Source organism: Oncorhynchus masou, chromosome 14, assembly GCF_036934945.1.
Source record: "Oncorhynchus masou masou isolate Uvic2021 chromosome 14, UVic_Omas_1.1, whole genome shotgun sequence".
NCBI classification, from domain to species: Eukaryota; Metazoa; Chordata; class Actinopteri; order Salmoniformes; family Salmonidae; genus Oncorhynchus; species Oncorhynchus masou.
Genome location: NC_088225.1, coordinates 24897932 through 24914851, shown reverse-complemented (window position 1 = coordinate 24914851; position 16920 = coordinate 24897932). Strand labels below are relative to the sequence as shown.

Here is a 16920-nt window from a genome sequence, read left to right as displayed (position 1 = left end):
ATGTGAAGACAATAAACTGTCTATTTGATAACTATCTGCATGGAAAGTAATGGAGATTGTTTTGATAGTACATGTCATTTTGCCCTAGACGTATGTGTTACCCAGCTCACAGTTCCAGATCAGTAGTAGTGATCACACTGAGGCTTAGGTAACATGCAACAACACTGTCACAACCAACTCCTATCTGCCTTTAAAAAATGTCTCTAGTGAAAAACCGAGGTGAAATGTCCACTATCTGCATCACTGAAGCCTAAATGATTTCCCAACTGTTCCAGACCTGTTCTATGCGTGACACCACTCCGATGCTGGGGGGTACAGTCTTCAGAGTCTGTGCCAGGGCCACCAGGGCCTGGGTGCTGAGAGAGGACACCTCCTGGCCCTCGATGTCCACCACCTGGTCCCCAGGCTGCAGGCCCGCCAGGTAGGCACTGCTGCCCTCAATCACAGACAGGATGTAGCTGGGGCCCGCGCCCCCCAGAGTGAACCCAAACTCCTCCGGCCAGTTCTGATTGGTAGCCGGGAGGGTCAGGTCTGGAGAGTAGTCAGGATTGGGTTGGTTACTTAAGCCTGTTATACATAGCCTGGGTGCCAGTCTGTTTCTGCTGTCTTGACAACTCCTTATGGAACATGTTTGACTTGGCAATGACAGCAATGTAGTTGACAAGAGCACAAACAGATCTGGGACCAGGATACTTCTAACACAAACACTGCTATTACCAGGGTCTAGAGTCCATGCCTTTCTCAAATACTATCCCCAAATATACCAGATTACAGACCCAGTCACATGCACGCCTCCTGCTGTGGTAGAATGGTAAAACCTCTATGGGTCCTTATTTGTTTTACACCAGTAGGAGGCGTGGCGGGAATTCAGGGACTATAATGAGAATCCAGGTTTCACCAAATACACTGGTGGAGACCCAGGTAAGACCACGGTCAGACCTGCCTCTGGACCAGGGATCCAAAGCAGGGTCTGATAACCTGGGATGACCTGAACACACTGAAGACAGAGCCAGGTAAAACCAGGGTACCTGGATGTATTTGGGGCATAAGAGTGTAGATTATTTTAATAACAATGTCATGCAATGTCACATTATGATACCATTTAAATGGAGACTCAGCGATATGAGCAGCTGTGTGAAGAACCAAAGATACTGGAGAGTGAGTGCCATGCAAGAGGCTGCACTTGTGAGCATGCACACCACAGAGCATCTGCACATGTTCACGAGAGTTTGCGTCACTCTCCTGCAACATGATAGCTGCGTGACAACAACTGCGGAGGAGATTTGCCTCTTGCTTCGCGCTCTTTGATGTTTTGGAAGTCGTCCCGATCTGCTAATGGTACATTTGTATCGCTGAGTCTACCTTTAACTACATTGTAGTCTCTTTTCACAGTTGCTTGTCTCAGAGGCGGAGACAAGTGGCAGTGAAGACACTACTACAATGTAGCTGTACTTGACTGACCTGGGTTGAAATACTTTATCTGGGCTTGATTGAGCTTGCCTGGCACAATGGAACCAATGGAATAGTTGCAAAACTACAAACCTTACCCATCTGGAACCCCAGGCAAGCTAAACCAAACGCTAAAAGTATTTGAACCCAGATCTGGGACTTGAAACTAGTTTAAAAGTCTTACTGATATTCATTGGATTATTCATTGGAGGACAGCCCATTTGTTGACGGAAAGCATCATCTGAATGGGCGAGAGAACCAGAGACTGAAGCGTCACAAGAATGAAATGGGTTGAGAAGGTTTTTCTGCTCTTAAGGGACATCCACAATGGTCGAACACAATGGTATCACTTTTTAACAGACACTATCATACCTCCATAGTATAACGCCCCGCTTGGAGGGTTCGAGAGTGGAACATCAACTATTGGAAAAAACTTGACTTTATTATATAATAGCAATCAATGAGAAATAACCCAATCAAGAACAAATATACTTTTATTTTGAAGAGTGAATATAGTCAATGTTTCGAGAGATCAAATATTAGCACCACATAGTTTTGAGCCCACCTGTCCTCTCCGTCAAGAACAGGTCAAACTGAATACGATTCCACCATATTGTTTTTACAGATCAACTTGCTTTAAGACCAGTGATCATGATGGACAGAACATGAGCAAATGATGCTGTTTTAGACTGTTGGGACTCAGCCTATGTCTGTCATAGCTTTCTGTTCTGAACTGCTGGCCCTCCCCTGGTCAATGGCCTCATTCTCATACTGCAGTCAGCGGGTGCCACTCAATACTCCACAAAATGGCTTCCTATTCTCGTCTCCTCACACTCATCTGCACTGATCTGAACAGACGCGATAGCTGAAGGCAAAGTGGCAGATCGAGGCCTATCAAAATTACTTGCTTTATCTTGTCAAGTTGTTTCAGATCTGTGCAGTTGAAGGAAAGCTGGACACAAGGAGAGGAAACATCTTTAGATTATTGAGATGTACCCATACATTCTCCTCACTCTCTCCTGTACCAGATTGTTAACCTCCTAACACTGAAGTCTACAGCCTCAGCCTTATTCATTTAATACGCCATATGATGATCCTATGAGGATTTATGTTTCATGAAAAGATTAATAGGTTCCATGACTACAGCAGGCAGTTTATGCAATTTCAATGATTGAAGTGGCAATCTTTCTCTCATTATGAAGGGGTGCATGAAGAGACACACACACACACACACACACACACACACACACACACACACACACACTCTCTCTTTCTTTCGCCCTCTGTCTCATTCTCTTTCTGTATCTCCAATGTGTAAAGGTAGCCTATTGTATGTGGATTTCTTAAAGTGAACAAGAAATGGATGGTCAGATCAGTTTGAGACCATTCAAAGGAGAAAAGCTGGCAACAGTGGCATCATTACATAGTTCTACACTGACCTTGCGGGGAAAATAAAAAAGTGATGGTGTTATGAAAATGTACGAGCCCCGGATTATCTGAATAAAACTTCAGAACACAGTGAGAACAGGTCGTTCTATATTTCACTTTGTAAAACTCCATGTATTGTGTCATAAAACAACTAAGTCTAAAGTAACGTGTCAAAATAAATTGGGACATCTAGACCTATGAGAAAGTACATTGGTTAAATCAAAAATGTCTTTCTCCGATGTACCAGGACACGCAACCCCACCGTCGAGATTAAACTTCCCACGGCCTTCTTCTCTCTTCTCCAAATCTGAAATACTTCTGAAGCCCGCGACCTAGATACACACACAGCTTTAGTCCTTTTGTTCTCTTCTGTCTCTTCTCCTCCTCTCTTCAGAAGAGAGGGATGAAGCAGATAAGAGGAATAATGAAAATGAATGAAAGACTTACAGAAATCTTTGGAGGCACCGCGAGGTCCAGACTTGCTCTGGCGCAGCGAGAAGCGGCCTTTGCGGCTCAGAAAGCGCCTCATCTTGACGCTGGTGGTGTCTACTGAGATGTCGAGGTTTGTGAGGACACGTCCAGTCAACGGCCCAAAGTCCCCGTCTCTGGTGCCCAGTCACGCCCTTACCCTCTCTGGCTCCTGTACCCAGCTCCAGCACCCCTACCAAGACCTACAACCCCAACCCTCTCAAGAGGTCACATCAGCGTACAAGTAGGCTGATGTCTCCCTTTCACGGATCAAAGAACCAGAGGTATGGGGCAAAAGAGAAGAAGGAGGCTGGGAGAGAGAGGAGACGGTCTGTAAATCAGGCTCCCCATCGCAGGTAAAAATCTGCCGGCCCACAGACCTAGCTAGCTGCTATCGCGGAGCGCCCATACAAAAACTGGGACACTTTGTCCTCTAATGATTCTTTAGTGAGAAAAGGTAGCGCGAAGCCCCATTTTTCTATAAATACCTCTGCCTCTCTCTCTTTCTCACACACTCTCCTCCTACCCTCTCTCGCTCTGGTTCTTTCAGATGGGGCCCTCTCTAAGGGCTGAGGACTGACCCAGAAACAGTGAGGAGAGCCAGCCAGGGACACTTCTCACTGATTAGAGCGTGTCAGCCTCAGTGTTGAGGCACTGTCGTCTATAGGCAGTAGGCACACAATGGCTCCTCAAGGTTCATCTAGGAAACTTGAGATTGAGGGAACAGGTTAAAGGTAACACCTTTCAGGTAGCATACCATCCTTAGATCCTTGGGGCGGCAGGGTAGCCTAGTGGTTAGAGCGTTGGACTAGTAACCGGAAGGTTGCAAGTTCAAATCCCCGAGCTGACAAGGTACAAATCTGTCGTTCTGCCCCTGAACAGGCAGTAAACCCACTGTTCCTAGGCCGTCATTGAAAATAAGAATTTGTTCTTAACTGACTTGCCTGGTTAAATAAACATTCCTGAGGTGAAGAAAAGGAGCAAGGCTGGTGAATGTCTATTATACCTGATGGTAACTTCCAGAACCTTGGCTGAGGATCAGATGGTAACTTCCCTGTTAGACACTGATGTCAAGCTTGCACCCCCCCAAGCTGGCTACCTGAAAGTGAGACCTGTTCAATTTCAAATCTACCCTCTTGGTGATTTGAAATATGGTGATAGCTCCACCTGGCACTGTAATAGGTTATGTGGACCAGCCATCACATTGCTTACACTTATAACCTTTCCGATCTAGTGTCTAAGAGTAGGGGTGAGGTGTCAGTTTTAAATTTGGCAGTATCCCTCAGTATGAGCCCTGAGGAAACCATGTCCTATTGGTAAGTGTTTACCCCTCAGGGGCTGACTTGACCTCAATGGAATCGTGATCAGTGTGTTTCCAGTGGGAGATGCAGGCAGCAGCACTACAGCTGTGGAGTGTCCTCTGTTCTAACAGTGATCATGGCTCATGTGAAACTCTGCCAAATACATCTCCAGAGATGATCATGTTCAACAACATACAGTATGAGGAAACTAATCAGGGAAACAGTGATTGTGATGTTTGAGTAGGTGTGTCTTTGACTGGACACAACATCAGCAGAGTAAGGTTTAGTTATGAATGGCTGGATCACCATGCCAGTATGTACAATACAGCGGGCCAGAATCAATGCTTTGTTTAGTAGAGATGGGGACATCCTCATTAGGTGTCTAATCATTTACTGTATTTACGGAGCGCCCATAGGCATGACAACAAATCCCCCATGGGGGGGACAATTATATTTCCTAATTCCACAACCAAAAATAGTTTGTACAAAATACTTCAAAGGCAACACAATTGCAGAAAAATATACATCAATACACCATTGGCATTACATCATGTGAAAATGCCCTGTTCATCTTACAGTAGAAGACTATGGGGGATTTCGGACTTTGATAAGGAAAAAGCCAAAGACATGATTATTCGTTTTGTTTCAGGTTTGTTTTATTCATACCAAGTAGCCTGATCCCATTGCATCTATGATAGTTCAAAGGACTCTCTCAGAGTAAAGGGCAGCTGTACAAAAAACCCAGAGGGGTGAAAAGATTTGTCTTCATTCTGACAGTCTTGAGAGAATGTGAGCGAGAAGCATGGGAGTAAAAAGGAGAGAGAGAAGAGACAGAAGGCAACAACAACCACGGGCAAGGTGAGCAGCAAGGCTGCTTCGTCCTGAATCTGCCAGGCTGATGAATCCACTCCCGCTCCTCCATCTGGGGCTCACAGAGCTGCTGGGTTGCCCACGGCAACTGTAAACACCAGACCCAATCAATCAATCAATAACTGAAACAACCGATCACTTCTCAACCTGCTTTTCAGTCAGGTATACAGTACACAGGATCCATTCATCCATCCATAACAAGCACATTTTTCACATCCACAGGACAAATAAATTCCTTTTAGTCTTCTGCAGAAACTCAATTCTCAAAGATGACATACAAAGTTGTACTGAAAGTAGCATTTATTCATTCCACGCAAACGGAGCCAGTCAAGTAATAGATCACAGCATTTGGCAGTAGTGAGGCGTCTGTCCGTCTACTGTAAGGGTGATGTGTAATGGAGACACATATCAGCTGTACAGTCCAACAGCATCAGATCAGTCATATTCACTGGGCAACCAAGAGTAGAAATTGGCTAATAAGAAATGCTTATTTAGTTTTTTCCGTTGCCAAACGTTTTAATATGGTATGCCCTAATGAATACAATCCAGAGACTCTCACGAACAATCACTAAAGCATTTTAAGTCTATGGACAAGCATAACAGAATATTTTATAATGAATCTGTCCAAGGTAAACAACTCCAGTCATTAGGTAGTATAATTGTTTTAATTAAGGGGGGGGTATTTTATAGAGTTGACATCTCCTGGTGTAATGTCTAAGTGTAACAGAAACAGTGAACATTCTAGGGCTTTTGAGACTATCAAGGCAAAGGTAAGTACTTGAGCTCCTGTGACCTCGCTATAAGCTTACTGTTCATACCATGTGATTGGTTGTGCAGTGTTGACAACCAATGGCATTACAGTTAACTGTACTAAAATGAAGGCAGCTCCAGTCCTGTCCAAGTAAAACTTACACTTCAGTCCTCCTTACTTAGTGACTTAAGACATAACTCTACCAACAATTGATTGCAATCCTTACCCAATAGAAATGGACTAATACTGTCAAATAAAATGTCAAACTGTATACAAACAGAATCTTTCAACCTAATACAACGACAGTTCTCATGCAAACTGTCCATAATACAAGATAACTCCTCAAACATAGACCAGTGTTTCCATTCAAAGTCCTGAGTTCTCATAAGAAACTCTTCATAAGACATTCTGTTCTTATAAAAACACACCGTATTCATAACTCATGCAAAGTCCTGAGTTCTCATAAGACACTTCATAACACAAATCAATCATATAATGACTGTCTGGATCTCCACCTCCTCAGATGACGTAATAACAAACTCCTCCTCCTGCTGCTGTTCCATCACCTCGACCATGTCCTCGCCCCCCGATGTTGTTACCATGGTGACCGTGCCATCGGGCGTTTCCAGTGCGCCACCTCCTGCCAGAAGGGTTCCGTCGCTGATGGCTGAGGCCAGGGTCATGGCGACCTGCGCGGTCAGGTTCTCAGGCGTCGCTATGGTAATGGTGTCGCCACAGTCGGAGATGGATGTGCCCTCGTCCATGGAGACATTGCGCACAATGATTTGGTGGCCGCCGATGCCACCACGTGATTGGTTGACGATCTGCTGCACCACCTTCATGATGTGGTTGCCCATCTGAAAGGTGGGTAGAGTGGGGATAAGTATTGAGATGCCTTAATGTCTACCTAATAGTTGATTTATCTATGTCAGGGATCATCAACTAGATTCAGCCGCGGCCCGATTTTTTCCTGAGCGGATGGTCGGGTTGGCTGAAACGTAGACTGTAAATTAACCACAAAAAGTCCAAACATATGTTTGACTAAAACATAAGCATTTCAAGACCTGCTTATATTTGTATATGATCACGTGGGAATACTTGGGAACAGATTCATTAAAATCACTTGGAGATGGTTTCCTGGTGTTTTTACAGTCTTATGTGCAGCAATGAAAAACTTTAAACAAAATACATTTAGTTAAAAATACATTTTGCTCAGAAAACTTGAGGGGCCAAATAAAACCACCCGCCAGTTGGGGAACAAAACTAAGTTTCAGTGCAATTTTGAAATGTAGACAGATCAGTTGTTGGATTTTTTATTTGGATCTTTTTGTGTTATGAACTTCACAGGGTGGCGAGGGTCTTATAATTCTGATGACATGATGATCGATGCTTGACAGCCGTTTGACAAATACAAATATTCTCTCTCTTATCCATAATAATCTCATCATGTAGACTAGCCTACCTGCAATGTATCTGAGAGCTGTTGGCTAGAGCGCACATGCCAGAGGAGGCATATTAGCTATTTAACAGTTTTTGGTAGAGTTGAAAATGAGATGAAAACACATTTAACTTTAGATTTTTATTCGGTATATAAAAAAGTAAGCCGAAAAAAAATGACATTTTGAAGGGCCTCCCGGGTGGCGCAGTGGTCTAAGGCAGTGCCACCAGACTCTGGGTTCGAGACCAGGCTCTGTCGCAGCCGGCCGCGACCGGGAGGTCCATGGGGCCACGCACAATTGGCCTAGCGGTGTACGGGTTAGGGAGGGTTTGGCCGGTAGGGATATCCTTGTCTCATCGCGCACTAGCGACTCCTGTGGCGGGCCGGGCGCAGTGCACGCTGACCAGGTCGCTAGGTATACGGTGTTGCGCTGTGTTAAGAAGCAGTGCGGCTTGGTTGGGTTGTGTTTCAGAGGACGCATGGTTCTCTCCCGAGCCCGTACGGGAGTTGTAGCGATGAGACAAGACAGTAACTACTAATAAGTGGATACCACAAAATTGGGGAGAAAAAGGGGGTAAAAAAGGAGAAAAAAGGACATGTGCACCGATATCAGCAACAGGTCAGTTTGGTGGAAACACCGGTGGATAATCTGCAGATTTTCTTTATGCAGATGTTATATTTGCATGAAAATCTGTCACCAATTGGATGGAAACTTAGCTTTGGTCGCATGTTAAATATATGTCTATAACCAAGCAAACAGTGAAAGGTGTTGTATGTGTGGATGGAGGCGAGGGCGTCTAAGCCATCAAGACAGAAAACCACTAGAACACAATTTCTTGGCTCCAGGAGAAATAGGAGAGCAGAGCACTGACCTGATTCTGGTTGTCTTGGATGAGAGTCACCTCCTCGCCCTGCCCCTCCTCCTCCTCCTCCTCGACTCCTGGGGCCTGGGGAGAAGAGACAGGACACGTGAACTACAGAACCTTCCATACATACTGACAGCATCATTTATGAATGTGATGATGCATCTAATTTCTGTGAGAAAAACAGATGAATATTCTATTAACAACTGCGTTTACATCAGCACCTTGTCTGTGTTGGTGCCGAAAGCTCTGCCAGGTCAGGTTGAAACATTCAGTGAATTCAGCAAAAAGTCTGGATATATTACTTTCACATTTTCGGCAGTGTGAAATAGGTAATAGATCCATAAGGAGAATAACCCCCCGCCCATCTATGAATGGTCTCACCCTAATGATGTATTCCTGGGTGTCAGCCACCACAGAGGAGAACTCCACCAGCACAGCATGGGGGTCGTCTGACATGATGGCTGCTGTGGCCAGGCTGTCTGCAGAAACCTGCTCCTCTGAGACCAGCATGCCTTCCTCCCCAGACCCCTCCTTCTTGCCAGCATAACAGCCACCTGGACACACAAACACAATGTAATCCTGTGTAGTGCTATTTGGCTGTTTGCTTGTGTCAATTGTGGAATTGATAACATGTATAGGCCAATATGGAAAATTGATTACTTCATCAATTAAAAATCAGGGCCATTGTCAGCCTATCCAAAGTAATGTAAGTCGGGACTACACGCATTAAGAATAGTAACACTAATATCACTGATAAGATCAATGCCAGATACATCAGATTCTATGAATCTGACATTGATCTGAATGCTATACAAGACCCAGGAGACAAGTGTTAATCATCCTGACCTTTGGCACGTAAATGGCGGTTGAGGGTGCCATGCTCGGCGAAGCCCCGCCCACACTTGTGGCACTTGAAGGGCTTCTCTCCGGTGTGATGGCGGATGTGGCGCACTAGAGAGCCCTTCTCCCTGAAGCCCCGCGAGCAGAACTGGCACACGTACGGCTTCTCCTGGGCATGCGTCCGCTGGTGCACCTGCAAGGCATTCTGGGACAAAAGGGGAGGGGGAAAAAAATTATTAATTAATCGACATCTGTTAGTCAACCAATTCACTTCTGACATGCGAGGCAAATGACTGAGATAACCGTTCAAACGAAGAGGCACCCCGAAACTTGACTTAACATTAGCAGACTCCTGCCATTTAAGAGACTAAATAAAACTTACGAATTCAACAACTTTCAGTCTGAATATTTTGCCTGCCCACGGCCTCCTTGGTTGAAATAAAAGTTGAGTATGAACAAACCCTGGTCTTGTATCCCTTGTCACAGCTGTTGCAGTTGTACGGCCGTTCCTCAGAGTGGGCCCTCATGTGTTCCCGGACGTGTCCGATGGTCTTGTACAGCTTGCCGCACTCACCACACTTATACCGCCTCTCACTCAGGTGGACCTCCATGTGCTTCTTCAACAGGTAGCCTGTCAGGAACTCTTTCTGACACATCACACACTTGAAGGGCTTGCAGCCTGCAGAGAACACACAGATGAGCTACTGTAGGTTGTGTTCATTAGGGAACGCAACAGGTAGTCCCTCCCCTTCAGACCAGTTTCCTTGGAGACTAATGAACACGACCCAGGGAGAGAGAGACACGGGAGATTTGAGAAAATGTAAGAAACAGGGAATAAATGATATAGACGTATCCGATTTTGAAACCTTGGCTGAATCCTCTTACCACCCCAATCATTTGATATCAATGGATCACCTATGGTGTGTGTGTAATGATGTACAGAAACAATGGGTTATGCCGAGACTATCGTTAAAGGAAATCATTAAAAAGAAATGGAGACAGTGGTCTTACCGAGGTGACCTTTGACATGGAAGCGGAGGTAGTTGAGCGCCTTAAAGGAGCGACTGCAGTGAGGACACTTGTGACTTTTAGACGGCGGCAGATCCTCCTGCTTGTCAGATATGTCCTACATGGCAGGGCAAGGGACATACACCATGTTTATCAACCTCCTGCTGTAGGTGAGAGTATACACCATGTTTATCAACCTCCTGCTGTAGGTGAGAGTATACACCATGTTTATCAACCTCCTGCTGTAGGTGAGAGTATACACCATGTTTATCAACCTCCTGCTGTAGGTGAGAGTATACACCATGTTTATCAACCTCCTGCTGTAGGTGAGAGTATACACCATGTTTATCAACCTCCTGCTGTAGGTGAGAGTATATACACCATGTTTATCAACCTCCTGCTGTAGGTGAGAGTATACACCATGTTTATCAACCTCTCCATCATGCTGTAGGTGAGAGTATACACCTCCTGCTGTCCATGTTTTTATCAACCTCCTGCTGTAGGTGAGATTAAACATCAGAGATTTGTATACACCATCCTGCACTGTTAAATGGACAGTATACACCATGTTTATCAACCTCCTGCTGTAGGTGAGAGTATACACCATGTTTATCAACCTCCTGCTGTAGGTGAGAGTATACACCATGTTTATCAACCTCCTGCTGTAGGTGAGAGTATACACCATGTTTATCAACCTCCTGCTGTAGGTGAGTAACTATTACATCCTGCTGTAGGTAGAGTATATCAACCTCCTGCTGTAGGTGAGAGTATACACCATGTTTATCATTCCCCATTGACTAACTCACCACCATCTCCTCAGCCTCCATCTCCACACACTCCTCCATCACCTGGATCTCTGTCATCCTGCCCTCCATGTCCCTGACCTGCAGGACCTCTTTAGGCATCCCGTCCAGTGCCTGCTCCTCGGCCTCCTCCACCTCCTCAGTGATGAACTGACGATTAGGGTAGTGTCAACATCGCAGCCACTACCAGTTCCTGGTCTCCGGTAGCCTCTTCGGAACTGCCAAGGCATCTAGTTCATCTCAGCCTATGCCTCCCTCCAGTCCCTCGACTTCCTGGCACTGACGGAAACATGGATCACCACAGATCCAGAGCTTCTGGTCAGCGGGGTGGTCACCGGGATCCTCATCTCTCCCAAGTGGTCATTCTCTCTCTCTCCCCCTTACCCATCTATCTATCGGCGATGCCAGAGTTGATGATGGCCTGGCAGATGAGGTTGTCCCCCTCGGCCACCAGGGCATCTGCCTGAGCCTGGTCCAAGATCACCTAGGGATGGGGAACCAGACAAGAAAAGTGGGTCCAATGTGGCCCTAGGAAAAATGTGTAACATCCAAAGAGGTTATATTAAACATCAGAGATTTGAGATACAAAGGAAATGCTTGAGGGTGAGTTTCTCTATTTTCTTTCATCTGCACTGATGTGATAGAAATGGACAGGCATTCACAACATGGCCTTCACCTATCCTGTGATTTCAGATCACTACAAATTAACAGGTGTGAGAGGAGACGAGTAAGACATTTTACAGTACCGGAATGCATCCAGATCCACACACCTGCTGTTCCTGCCCTTCTCCCTCTACCTCCATGTGGAAGTGGACCTCGTGGATGACTTCCTGTCCTCCGCTGTCAGTCTCTACCACGCTGACCACTGCCGCCTGCGCTTCCTCTTCCTCCTGCTGCTCCACTTCCTGCTGAGCAGCCAATGAGGCGGCCTCTGCCTCTACTCCTGAAATACAAACATGACACCATCAATACCTGAATATATTTCCCTGTCCAGCTACTTATCTACCGATAGATCCATATATTTAATCTTTCTATCCATATATTTATCTTTCCATATAGTAATCTCCCTCTTTCCATATAAACAAAAGTACACTACCGGTCAAAAGTTTTAGAACACCTACTCATTCAAGGGTTTTTCTTTATTTTTTACTATTTTCTACATTGTAGAATAATAGTGAAGACATCAAAACTATGCAATAACACATATGGACTCATTTAGTAACTAAAAAAAGTGTTAAACATATCAAAATCTATTTTACATTTGAGATTCTTGAGGTTCATGCGGTAGTCACCTGGAATGCATTTAAATGAACAGGTGTGCCTGTTAATTTGTGTTAAGAAGGAAAGAAATTCCACGTTTGAGCCAATCAGTTGTGTTGTGACAAGGTAGGGGGTATACAGAAGATAGTCCTATTTTGTAAAAGACCAAATCCATATTATGGCAAGAACAGCTCAAATTAGCAAAGAAAAAGTAATGGACTGTCATTTAAGACATGAAAATCAGTCAAGGCAGAACATTAAGGACTTTGAAAGTTTCTGCAAGTGCAGTCACAAAAACCATCAAGCGCTATGATTAAACTGGCTCTCATGAGGACCACCACAGGAATGGAAGACCCAAAGTTACATCTAATGCAGAGGATAAGTTCATTAGTTACCAGCCTCAAATTGCAGCCTAAATAAATGCTTCACAGAGTTCAAGTAACAGAGATCTCAACATCAACTGTTCAGAAGAGACTGTGTGAATCAGGCCTTCATGGTCAAATTGCTGCAAAGAAACCACTACTAAATGACACCAATAAGAATAAGAGACTTGCTTGGGCCAAGAAACACAAGCAATGGACATAAAACCAGTGGAAATATATCCTTTGGTCTGGAGTCCAAATTGAGATGCGATGTGGGTGAACGGATGATCTCTGCATGTGTATTTCCCACAGTGAAGCATGGAGGTGGTGTTATGGTGTGGGGGTGCTTTGCTGGTGACACTGTCAGTGATTTATTTAGAATAAGGCACACTTAACCAGCATGGCTACCACAGCATTCTACAGCGATACACCACGCCATCCCATCTGGTTTGGGCTTAGTGTGATGATCATTTGTTTTTCAACAGGACAATGACCCAACCACACCTCCAGGCTGTGTAAGGGCTATTTTACCAAGAAGGAGAGGGATGGAGTGGTGCATCAGATGATCTGGCCTCCACAACCAAATTGAGATGGTTTGGGATGAGCCAGACCGCAGAGTGAAGGAAAAGCAGCCAACAACTGCTCAGCATGTGGGAACTCCTTCAAGACTGTTGGAAAAGCATTCCAGGTGTAGCTGGTTGATAGAATGCCAAGAGTGTGCAAAGATGCCATCAAGGCAAAGGGTGGCTATTTTGATGAATGTCAAATATATTTTGATTTGTTAACACTTTTTTAGTTACTACATGATTACATATATGTAGTATGTCATAGTTTTGATGTCTTAATATTATTCTACAACGTAGAAAATAGTACAAATAAAGAAAAACCCTTGAATGAGCAGTTGTTCTAAAACTTTTGACTGGTAGTGTACGTGGAAACCCCTTCAAATTAGTGGATACGCCTATTTCAGCCACACGGGTTGCTTACGGGTGTATAAAATCGAGCTTACAGCCATCCAAACTCCATAGACAAACATTGGCAGTTGAATGGCCTTCCTGAAGAGCTCAGTGACTTTCAACATGGCAGGTCAGTGACTTTTCAAATCAGTTCATCAAATTTCTGCCCTGCTAGAACTGCCCCGGTCAACTGTAAGTGCTGTTATTGTGAAGTACAAACGTCTAGGCGCAACAACGGCTCAGGCGCGAAGTAGTAGGTCACAAGCTCACAGAACGGGACTGCCGAAGCTCGTAAAAATCACCTATCCTCAGTTGCAATCCTCACTATAGAGTTCCAAACTGCCTCTGAAAGCAATGTCAGCACAAGAACTGTTCATGAGTGCTTCATGAAATGGGTTTCCATGGCCGAGCAGCCGCACACAAGCCTAAGCTCACCATACACAATGCCAAGCGTCGGCTGGAGTGGGGTAAAGCTTGCCGCTTTTACCTCAGAAGCAGTGTAAACACGTTCTCTGGAGTGATGTATCACGTTTCACCATCTGGCAGTCTGATGGAAGAATCTGGGTTTGGCGGATACCAGGAGAACACTACCTGTCTGAATGCATAGTGCCAAGTTTGTTGGAGGAGGAATAATGGACTGGGGCTATTTTCATGTTTTGGGCTTGGTCCCTTAGTTCCAGTGAAGGGAAATTTTAACGCTACAGCATATAATGACATTCTAGATGATTCTATGCTTCCAACTTTGCGGCAAAAGTTTTGGGAAGGCCCTTTCATGTTTTGGCATGACAATGCCCCTGTGCACAAAGAGAGGTCCATACAGAAATGGTTTGTTGAGATCAGCGTAGAAGAACTTGAGTGGCCTGCAGAGCCCTGACCTCAACCCTATCGAACACCTTTGGGATGAATTGGAACGCCAGCCTTATCGCCCAACATCAGTTCCCGACCTCACTAAGGCTCATGGCTGAATGGAATCAAGTCCCCACAGCAATGTTCCAAAATCTAGTGGAAAGCCTTCCCATAAGATTGGAGGCTGTTATAGCAGCAAAGGGAAACCAACTCGATATTAACGCCCACTTTTTTGAAATGAGATGTTCGACAAGCAGGTGTCCACATAATTTCAGTCATGTGGTGTATGTATCCTACCATCTATCCATATATCTATCCATCCATGCATCCCTCAATCTTTTGACAGACTGCTACCTTTCTGCTGTCCGTCCTTGCTGACAATGATCTCCTTGTACTGGATCTTCTCAGTGCATGGGGTGATGGACTTGAGATGTCTTGTCAGAGCCCCTGACTCCCTGAAGGAGAGCCCACACAGGTTACAGTGGTACGGGCGCTCGTCTGGGGGAAGAGAGGGAGAGAGACTGATGGAGATAGGAAACGAAGCTGCATGTCACATGCAGAAAAATCTCATTCTGAGCCCACCCCCTTCCAGTCCACTACCTGTGTGACGGCGGTTGTGACGAATCAGGGAGCCTTTGGTGCGGAAGGCACTCCCACAGAGCTCGCAGGGGAAATTCTTATTCTCGCTGTGGGTTATCATATGGGTTCTCAGGATGTTTGTCTAGAAAAAAGGTAGACAGAAAAATAGGTTTGTTTGATTGAGCATAAACAAGGGAAGAACAAAATCGCTGATAGTCATGATTTCCAAACTTTCTTCCAGACTAGACAAGGTAGTGACAATCTGTATGGGTTCATTCTCAGATCTATATCATCAGGAAGCACCGGTGCAGTACAACTCACCGTTTTGAATGTCTTCTCACATATTTGGCAAATGTAGCGTCCATCTTTGTTGACCCTGTAGACTGGCTTGTCTGCACCGTCAGGGCTGTGGGCCTCGGTCCCCTCTGTTTGGACAGTAGCCTTCCCTGTGCCACCCCTCTTCCTGCGACTTCGAGAGGAGTGGCCTTCTACTTCTACCTCACCTAAGAGAACTTAAGGCTGGTTAATTCAGTCCCCTCAAATAATTTAACCCATTTCAACTGGGCATGAAAGTCAAAACAGGAGGAAATTGGGTTTCTGACAGAATATAAAGTATTTGCCATGAGAAGAAACCATAAATCATTCAAATAATGTCTTATCAGTTACGGACAGATGATACTGGAGGGTGCCAGAGTGCAAAAGTCAAGGAACATTGACTGACCGTTGTTGTTGGACTTGTCTGGTTCATCTGAAGACAGTCCACTTCCATCCATTCTTGTCAAGGTAGCAGAGGTTCCATCTGGGGCAAAAACCTGACCAAACACAAACGTTTTGACATATCACCCCATTAATTTATGATTTCTAAAATCTAAACCGTGGAGGCACCGGGTGTACAATTGCCCGGGCAAGCCTACCTCTTGGTTGTCATCTCGGGGTTTATTGACGGGCACCTGGGGTTTCTGTGCCCGCGTGCAGTTCTGCTGAAGCTTGTGCTGGATGAATGCCTCCAGCGTACAAAACTCGGACTGGCAGCGTCCGCACTTGTGGACATCTTCATCTGCAAGTGAAATGCGTGAAAAACATGCGTACAGTCAAGAACACACATAAAAATTTATTGTAAAACGTTCAATGTTGTTGTTGACTGGCTAGCTAATTAATTGACACATGCAAGTGATTGGACATTGACATAGCGAAGTTAGCTAGCTACTGTAGCAAGTGCAGCCGCCAGCTAACTTAGCTAATGTTAGCATATTTAGCAAGCTTAGCTGACTGGCAAGGCTAAAACCGATAAGTGTAAAGTTAGTTAGCATCCTCGGATTGTAGTTTAACTAAATCTGACCAGCGCGACCTACACTAGTTGGCTAGCTAGGTGGATAGATAAATAGCATTGACCCGATACAGCGCAAGCAAAGATGTGGCGCAAGTGCCCCGACCTTATTTTGTCGCCAACCAAGCAAGCTAGCTAGCAGCTAAATACATGGAATCAATTGGAGTGGGCCTACATATATGACAATAAAAATATATGACTGTTTTTGCATGTAAACTGTCTTTACCTTCATCTCCGAGAGTTGTTTGAATTGTGACGATGTTGTTGCCGTGATCCGTTTGCTCGCTCACAGTTTCTGCCGTATTATTATTTTCTACGTTCATGTCGTTTGAGTTCTCCGTCTCTGTCGCAACGCTACTAGAGAGAAA

At 45.0% G+C, this 16920-nt stretch overlaps 2 protein-coding genes across 2 annotated transcripts in view; both read right to left on the bottom strand.

Moving 5' to 3' along the window:
* The window catches only part of grid2ipa (glutamate receptor, ionotropic, delta 2 (Grid2) interacting protein, a), a 66148-nt gene extending 62402 nt beyond the window's left edge, over positions 1 to 3746 (bottom strand). Inside the window, exons 1-3 of the mRNA XM_064986994.1 lie at positions 3325 to 3746; positions 1634 to 1690; positions 278 to 531 (exon numbers count right to left, since the gene is read on the bottom strand). Of these exons, the coding sequence (XP_064843066.1) occupies positions 278 to 531; positions 1634 to 1690; positions 3325 to 3406 (393 nt within the window). The 5' untranslated portion in view covers positions 3407 to 3746. The remainder of the gene's footprint in view (positions 1 to 277; positions 532 to 1633; positions 1691 to 3324) is intronic.
* A 2052-nt stretch (positions 3747 to 5798) lies between these two features.
* e4f1 (E4F transcription factor 1) lies at positions 5799 to 16914 on the bottom strand. Its single transcript, XM_064985777.1, has 15 exons — positions 16779 to 16914; positions 16140 to 16282; positions 15947 to 16037; positions 15547 to 15728; positions 15247 to 15367; positions 15001 to 15144; positions 11993 to 12165; positions 11623 to 11706; positions 11226 to 11372; positions 10423 to 10537; positions 9873 to 10090; positions 9418 to 9616; positions 8953 to 9125; positions 8578 to 8652; positions 5799 to 7124 (listed from the first exon to the last, which is right to left on the bottom strand). Exons 1-15 carry the CDS (start codon positions 16873 to 16875, stop codon positions 6756 to 6758), a joined length of 2331 nt encoding a protein of 776 aa, XP_064841849.1. The 5' UTR covers positions 16876 to 16914; the 3' UTR covers positions 5799 to 6755.
* Positions 16915 to 16920: the final 6 nt, after the last annotated feature.

Bases quoted from the DNA above. Each gene is read 5' to 3' on its own strand.
- e4f1 (XM_064985777.1), bottom strand. From the start codon at position 16,875: ATGAACGTAGAAAATAATAATACGGCAGAAACTGTGAGCGAGCAAACG. The intron at 16,038-16,139 runs GTAGGCTTGCCC...GTGTTTGGTCAG, and splicing joins CCCGAGATGACAACCAAGAG to GTTTTTGCCCCAGATGGAAC. The intron at 7,125-8,577 runs GTCAGTGCTCTG...CCCACCTTTCAG, and splicing joins TCCAAGACAACCAGAATCAG to ATGGGCAACCACATCATGAA.